This window comes from Canis lupus, chromosome 22, assembly GCF_011100685.1.
Source record: "Canis lupus familiaris isolate Mischka breed German Shepherd chromosome 22, alternate assembly UU_Cfam_GSD_1.0, whole genome shotgun sequence".
NCBI classification, from domain to species: domain Eukaryota; kingdom Metazoa; phylum Chordata; class Mammalia; order Carnivora; family Canidae; genus Canis; species Canis lupus.
In genome coordinates this window covers 2,386,085-2,394,470 of record NC_049243.1, presented here as the reverse complement: position 1 = coordinate 2,394,470, position 8,386 = coordinate 2,386,085, and the positions used below count along the sequence as shown (strand labels likewise).

Here is an 8,386-nt window from a genome sequence, read left to right as displayed (position 1 = left end):
CAGGGCTAGGAGGCCAGGGGGCAGGGGCAGGGGGCCAGGGGCAGGGGATAAGGCCAGGGCTAGGAGGCAGAGGGCAGGGGGGTAGGGAGGCAGGGGGCAAGGGGGTCCGGGTCCGGGCCAGGGCTAGGAGGCAGGGGGCAGGGGGGCAGGGGGCCGAGGGCAGGGCTAGGGGTCAGGAGGGAAGGGGGCAGGGGCAGAGGGCAGGCAGGGGGCAGGGACCGGGGGCCACCCCGTGGGAGCCCGGGTCGCGCACCCAGGTGGAGTGGCCGGCCAGCCATCCGCACACCGGGCCGGCGGGCTCTGCTGGGAGGCGGCCGCACTGCCGCTGTCGCCCCGGGTCTCCCTGGCCGCGTCCACGCAGCCGCCGGGAGCGCAGGTCAAGGGCTGCTCCTCTTCAGGTCGCGGATCTGCCGCATCAGGTAGTTCTTCTCGTCGCTGAACTGCTCGTCGTCCGTCCTTTCCTTCTGGAAGCTGCTCAGAAACTCAAGGAGTTTGGGCTGATTCTTGAGCAGAATCTCCACGACGGGCTGTGCTTTGTGAGGACTGGCCACGAACACCTGTGGGCCAAGGAACCCGCGTGAGGCAGGGCGCGGGCCGGGGACCTGCTGGGTTCCCTGCCTCCACGGGGAAAAATACACAGGGGTGTAGGGGCCCTATGAGGAGGGAAGGAAGGGCTGTGGAGGCTCAAAGGAGTGAAGGTAACATTAGATTATGTGGAGTTATCATGTGACATGAGCTAGTCCATGGATCAGAGTTTTCTATCTCCTCTTGAGTCAGTTTTGGTCTGTAAATTCCTAGGGATTTGTCCACTTCATTTACATTATCTAATTTGTTAGAGTAGGCTACGATGACTCGTAGTATTCTCTTAATGATTTTTTTAAACATTGCTATAAGGGGATTGAATTGGGAATCAAAAACCTCCCAACAAAGAGAGAAGCCCAGGACCAAATGAGTTCACTGGTAAGTTCTAAAAACTTTTAAAGAAGAATTAATACGGGTCCATTTCAAATTCTTCCCAAAAAAATAAAAGAGAAAGGAACACTTCCTAATTGGCTCTATGAGGCTAGACTTACCCTGATCGCAAGGCTAGACAAACACATTATGAGAAAACTGCAGACCAATATCCTTTATGAGTAAATATGTAAAAATCCTCCAGAAGATATAAGCAACCTGAGCTAGCATCATACCAAAAGGATTACCTGCCATCAACCAGTGGAATTTATTCTAGAAATACAGTGGAAGTTCAACATAATAAAACCGATCGATGTCATATACCACATATACGGGGTTGAACTGTGTCCCTTCAAAATATGAGTAAGTCCTAACCCTCAGTACTTATAAATGTGACCTTATTACAGATACGATCCAATCCAGGTGGGGTCATCCTGGATTAGGGAGGGTCCTAATCCAAGGGTCTGTATCCTTATAAGAAGAAGAAAATTAGGACAAAGAGGCACATGGGGTTAAACAGAGGAAAAGGTCATGTAAAGATGAAGATAGATATTGCAATTATTCATTTATAAGCCAAGGAATGCCAAGGATTACTGGCAATCACCAGAAGCTAGAGGACAAGCATAGAACAGATTATCCCAGAGAACCTCTCCCAAAAGACCCTGCAGCGCTAGGCAACCAATATACCACATTTTTTAAAAAAGATTTATTTATTTATTTATTTATTTATTTATTTATTTATTTATTTATTTATTTATTTATGATAGACACAGAGAGAGAGAGAGAGAGAGAGAGAGACAGGCAGAGGGAGAAGCAGGCTCCATGCAGGGAGCCCGATGCGGGACTCGATCCCGGGACCCCGGAGTCACGCCCTGGGCCAAAGGCAGACGCTAAACCGCTGACCCAGCCAGGGATCCCAATATACCACATTAATAAAATGAGAAGAAGTCACACCATCACTGCAGTTGAAGCAGAAAGTATTTGGCAAGAGAATGAAGTTGGGCCCCTACCTCACACTGAAAACGAAAATTAAATCAAAATCAATGAAAGACCTTGATACAAGAACTCATAAGACTTTTAAGGGAAAATCATGACCTTGGATTGGGCAGCGGTTTCTTAGCTCTGCCACCAAAAGCATGAGAAACAAAAGAGAAAAGGGATAAACTGAACCTCATCAAAATGTACGACTTTTGTGTATCAAAGGATATTATCAAAGAGACTGAAAAGACGACACACAGCACCGGAGAGGATTATTGCAAATCTTATGTATGATCCATGTCTGGTATCCAGAAGACATGAAGACTCTGTGCAATTTGACAACAACAAAAAAACAAGCCTTTTCTAAAAGGGGCAAAGGAATGGAACAGACGTTTCTCCAAAGAAGACACATGAATAGGGCAGCCCTGGTGGCTCAGCGGTTTAGCGCTGCCTTCAACCCAGGGCGTGATCCCGGGGTCCCGGGATCAAGTCCCACGTCGGGCTCCCTGCGTGGAGCCTACTTCTCCCTCTGCCTGTGTCTCTGCCTCTCTCTCTCTCTCATGAGTAAATAAAATCTTTAAAAAATATACACAAATGGCCAATAAGCACATGAACAGACAGATGCTCAACATCATCAGATCACCAGTCATCGGGGAAATGCAAACCCAAACCACAATGGGGTGTCACTTCACACGCACTAGGATGGCTATGATACAACAGATCTGAAAGCAGGCGTAGGTAAGGAAGGGGAGAGGCCGGACGGCGGCGGTGCTGGTGGGCAGGTGTGAGGCGCGGCCTCGGCAGCCAGCAGCTTGGCAGGAAGTACCAGGAGGTCACCAGCCAATGACCACGAGGCCAAAATTCCACTCCTAAGTGCGGATCGAGAGAATTAAAGAAACACCGTTCCCATAACACTCATACGCGAGGGTTCCTAGCAGCACGATTCACAACAGCCCCACGTCCATCAATGGGGAACGTGTGGCACATCCGTACGATGCACACACGGCAGCCACGCAACGGGAAGAGCGATCATCCTACAACACGGACGAACCTCAAAACCACGCTGAGGAGAGAAAGCACTCAGAGGGCCATGCGGAATCATCCTGCTTATAGGAAGCATCTGGAATAGGGAAGCCGTCGAGAGCCGAAGCAGGGGAGGGAGGCCGAGGGCGAGGGGTCCGGGACAATGAGCAGCAACTGCCCGATGGGTCCTTTTGGGGTGTGATGTTCCAGAACTCAGTAGCGCAGTCGGGCAGCACTGGAAATACGGCAAACGCCACCCAACTGTACACGTTCAGATGGTCACAGTGCTGAGGTTACGTGACGACGATCAAGTCGAACTGTCACTCACACATATTGGAGCAAGGACCCTCGACTGGTTCACACCGTATGTAACACCTGTTCGCGGCAGCGTGTCCGAAAATCACACACTGAAGCCACACGTGTGGCTCGCGTGGTTGCCACTTGTTTACAAGGGAGTTGCTGCCAAGTGTTAGCTAGAAATGGTCTGGCATTTTGTGGTTAACTACATAAATAACTCGTAACAGTCTTTCTAAAAAAGAAATTTAAATATTTTGGACAAACTAAGCTTCTCTGTTTCAATCCAAAATAAAGGTGAAATAGGGGCGCCTGGGTGGCTCAGGAGGTGAAGCATCTGCCTTGGGCTCAGGTGGCGGCCCAGGGTCCTGGGATGGGGCCCGCCTCAGTTTGTAAACTGCTTCTTCCTCTCCCCCTGCGGCTCCCCCTGCTTGTGCTCTTGCTCTCTCTGTGTCAGATAAATAAATAACATCTTAAAAAAAATATATATATAAATGTGAAATGTAGAGGAATTTGTAGTCAGGCATCCCTGGATTAACGACACTGAATCCACACACCATACACCTAAAAAATGCCAAATTTGTTTTCAAGTTTTAAAATTTTCCCTATTTTGACTTTTTATGGCTCATGAATGCTGCTGCCTGCATAGGTGGCTGCTGATTAGAGGCAGGTGACACAACCATGCATGGCTCCCCCCGGCAGGGCCGGGACCCTGAAGGCCCCAGTGAGGGCTAGAGGTGAGCCAGTACCATCAGGAATGCAGTTTGTTTTTTAAAAAAAATTTTTAAAGATTTTATTTATTCATTCATGAGACACACAGAGAGAGAGAGAGGCAGAGACATAAGCAGAGGAAGAAGCAGGCTCCTTGCGGGGAGCCCAATGGGAGACTTGATCCCGGGACCCCAGGGTCACGCCCTGAGCTGAAGGCAGGTGCTCAACCGCTGAGCCACCCAGGGATCCCCAGGAACGCAGTTTAAAAAAATATTTATTTACTTGAGAGAGAGAGAGTATGGGGGGGAGCAGAGGGAGGGGAGGGAGAAGCGAGCTCCCCACTGAGCAGGGAGCCCGATGCAGGACTCGATCCCAGGACCCAGGACCATAACCTGAGCCCAAGGCAGATGCTCACCCCACGGAGCCCCCCAGGTGCCCCCAGGGAACCCACTTCTAAATCAGGGTACAGTGAGCCAAATCTTCGGAGTATTATGTGCTGAATAGGGAGTTTCTTGGTTCTCTGTCTGCTGCACCTATTTTCTTCTTAAATGCTACTCTCAGACCATCCCCAAGCAAGTTAAACAAACGGAACTACCTGTGGCTTCTCTTTTTACAGTGCGGTCGGTCTTAACTGGCTGCGTCCCTTAATTTACACATATTTCAGAAATGTGATTTATGGAGTTCTCAAGCCCTCGTTAGAGAAGGGCAAATAGCATGACCACAACTCAAATATTTTTGACTCAGAAAACTAAGCATACTCTGCTGTCCATTTTAGGCCTGAATGCTTTTCATGCAAAGTGTAAAAAAAAAAAAAAAAAGTGTACTTCTTACACACACACATGCGTCCGTTTCATTCAAATTCTATTTCGTCACAAAGGATTTGCACGAGACAAGGCCTGGGAAGGTGAGCTTTCTGCTCTGCCGACCTCGCCATCTGTGAGGTTGCTCTGTGCGTGGACCTGAAACCGCGGCTCCCGTTATAGTCACGCAAGTAACCCCAAGGAGCCTTCCTTCCACTGAAGCGTAAAACGAGGCCGTCTCAGTCTCAAGACTCATCACCTCAAATAAATACAAACCTGAGCAATAAAATGTTTAGAATATTTTGACCCAATTCTTGCTAATATTGATCAGAGACAGTAACCTTTTCTTTCCTGTTTAAGAAAAAAAAACCTCATCCCTGCGTCCGCGGGCTGGCTGAGGACGATGAGCACCCGTGAGCCCTCCACGGGCCGGACAGAGCCCCGCCATATGTGCAGGGAGGAACAAACAAAACAAAACAAAAGAACCCTGGGAAGGAAGTGGGGATAGAGGAGGAGAGCAGCTTGGAAGTTCTGGAAGCTCTAAAAATCTCCAAAATCTCCAGAGATCCTCCTCCTCACTGTCACCACCCTTGTCATCAGTCTGATTATGAAACTGATACATGTGGAAAACTAGGAAAATGGAGAAAAGAAGACACAAAAAAGTAAGAAAAGAATCTCTTAAATAGTTCCTCCACCCAAAGATAACTGATTATTTGGTGTATATCCCCTTTGTATGCATTTTTTTTTCTGTGCATACAGCCGTATGTAAATATAGTCTACACAAAACTGGGCTTGCAATCTGTATGTGGTGGTTTGTAAACTGCTTTTCTGCTTAATGTTTTTTTTTTATTTTTTAAATAGAGAGAGAGACAGAGAGAGGGAGCACAAGCAGGAGGAGGGGCGGAGGGGGAGGGAGAAGCAGGCTCCCTGCTAAGCGGGGAGCCCCGACGTGGGGCTCGATCCCAGGACCCCAGGGGTCATGACCTGGGCCCGAAGGCAGATGCTTAACTGACCGAGCCACCCCAGGCACCCTGTTTAATGTTTTTAATATTTACAGCTTCTTATGTTAAGCAAGCCAACCACCATTTAAAGTATAGTCAGGGCTACAGACAACGGCTTTGGCAATCTGGAATCCAAGTCTTTGGGATCTACAAATTGCACGTAACTGTGCAAATTACGTAGGAAATGACATGTTTATTCCAAAATGACATGGAAAAGCCACTTTTAAAAATTCCTTATCCTAAGAGCATTCACACTTCCTATTATAAATATTACCAGTCTCCACTTTTCTTACATTCTACTGCAACCATGTACTTTAAAGTAGCTGAAAATATTATCAATACTCGGCACCAGGATTATCGAACTGAGTAATACAGTTAGATATTTTTGGGTGATGTTGCTAACGTTGGTCGCAAGTGCCCACTGCAAACCTTTCTATAAACAAACACAGAATTGGTTATTTTATGAATTTTTAAAGAAAGTATTTTAAAAGAGGGGAAGCCTTATTTACAGCCTCTCCCTTTTTCTCCTCTGCTGCTCCATGAAATAAGCAAAACGAGCGCAATGTGTTCCAACGAAGGCAGGATACAGTTAAGCGTTCTGCACTAAGGTAGTCGATGAAACATTAAGTTGGTATAAACACCTTCTGACTGTACTGTTAACATTTTTAGAAGAATTATTAGTATCACATCAGCTTATAGCTGATTCCTGAATTCACCTGGCCCCACTGTTCTCTCCATCAGCAGACGTAGATTTGGTACGTCGAGACCAGAGAGGCTGGCCTGCTAAAAAAACCCGAGTCCCTAAGGAAGTGGGTAATTGATGGTTAGGCTTTCACCAAATTAATCCGTAATTCTGCATTGTTTTCAGTAAGGCCACAAGAAACGGGTATTTCTTGGGTACTTTTTTTTAGGTGAATTGTCAAACCGGCTGTTGTCGGAACAAGTGAGGGTGGAGCTTCTTGGTTTCGTGGAAATGGCAATTGCAGCCAACTGCTAGGATCTGAGTGACGGAGCTGTACACTCAGGAGCATTTTTGTCACCAGGCCATCGCCTGAGTTCCAGCAGTTCTAAGAAGTGGGTCAGAAGGTAGAGACGACCCCTGTCCCCGATACGGTTTCGTGGGAAACGGTATCATGGTCCTTTGCTATAAGGCAGTAACCAGGGAAAGGAAAGGGAGCTCGGCTCAGAGCTGATACCTACGTTCATCTTGGGCCCATCCCTGGGAAAGCAGAGAGGGCCGCAAAGGTTTCCGGAACCGAGCTGGTATCTTAGAACTAGACTTCGACTTAGATTCCACTTTAACGCTTGCATTTTACAAGCGAGGAAACAGATCCAGATGGCGCTGCCCAAAGTCACTGGTGGCAACTAAGCCAGAACCAACACCCGGGTCTCCTGACTTCATCCAGCGCTTTCCCACCACAACCTCCCGCTTGTCCACAGCAGAAAATCACGTGAAATGGTATCTCCTTCAATTCCTTGAACTTACCAGCAAGCTAATGAAAATAATCTGGCAAAGGCATTTTGAGCAGTGTGTTCCACATTTTCTGCACCTCCTAGAAGGTGCTTTGGGGAGGAGCTATTAATACAGAACTGTGAGAAAAAAAAAAAAAAAAAACCTCTAGGACTCAGCTGTTCCTTCTTCTAAATAACAAAATGGTGTATTTGGCAAGTGAACGATTCGGTTCATACTTCAGCGGCAGAAACATAGGGTACAGGGTAGGCCCCGTTCATACACGTACAGTAAACAAGAGGTCAGCTGTGTTTATATGCACCTACTCTGGCCAATGATGGGATGATCCAGATTCCAAGGACGGAAGTAGGTTATTTCTATTTGGCCACCCACTGAATACTTCCATAATACTGCACTTTTGAACAACATTCTGTGAAGCTTGTTCTCGTCTCAGATGATACATTAAGATCCCGTGGGAGCTGAGGACATGGCTCATGCCACCTACGATGTCGGCAGTCAGAGGGGTCTTGGGAGGGTCTATCGTTTGTACTGTGTGGGCATCTTCTAGTGCTACAGCCGTTGATTTGCGCTTCTTGGTATTTGCGTTTAATATTTTTTATTGAATAATTCTAACATGGAGCAGAGTACAGCAGTAACGTATCGGGCTCATGTTCCCACTGTGTGTGCTATCAAAATCTGAAATTTCTGAATTGCCTTCAGATTCTTTGATAAAATACAAATACATATATACAATATATATAATTGGAAGCTGTTGGTCACCTCTTCATGATACCATCCTCCCCCCTACTTGTCCCTGCTGAGGTGACTGCTCTCCTGAATTTGGTATTTGTCACCCCCATACAGGTTTTTAGACTATTAACTGCACCAGTCTGAGTCCATATACAGTGCTGTTGTGCATGTTTTCGACCTTTCAATCAGTAACATCCTTTTAACATTTGTTTATTCCACTCAAGGTCTGGGATTTACCCACACGGATGTGAATATAACTCAATGAATTTTAATCCATTACTTTGTGCTACTGTATGGATACAGCACCATTTATTTTCCCCATCTCCAGTTGATGCCCATTTGTGTGTTTTTCTCATTTTGTACCATTCTAAACAATGTGATAAACATTTTTGTACACGGTTCCTTATGCACATGTGCAAGAATGTGTC

At 46.9% G+C, this 8,386-nt stretch overlaps 1 protein-coding gene across 7 annotated transcripts in view; it reads right to left on the bottom strand.

Annotated features, from left to right (window-relative positions):
* Positions 1-205: 205 nt before the first annotated feature.
* CAB39L (calcium binding protein 39 like) overlaps positions 206-8,386 on the bottom strand; it is a 107,930-nt gene continuing 99,749 nt past the window's right edge. For 3 of the 7 annotated variants that reach the window (XM_038569468.1, XM_038569467.1, XM_038569466.1), the window contains one exon: positions 207-557. In XM_038569468.1, the coding sequence (XP_038425396.1) occupies positions 378-557 (180 nt within the window). In that variant the 3' untranslated portion in view covers positions 207-377. Of the gene's footprint in view, positions 558-8,386 lie in introns of all 7 variants that reach the window. The other 4 variants (XM_038569462.1, XM_038569463.1, XM_038569464.1 and 1 more) reach the window with 2 other exon arrangements.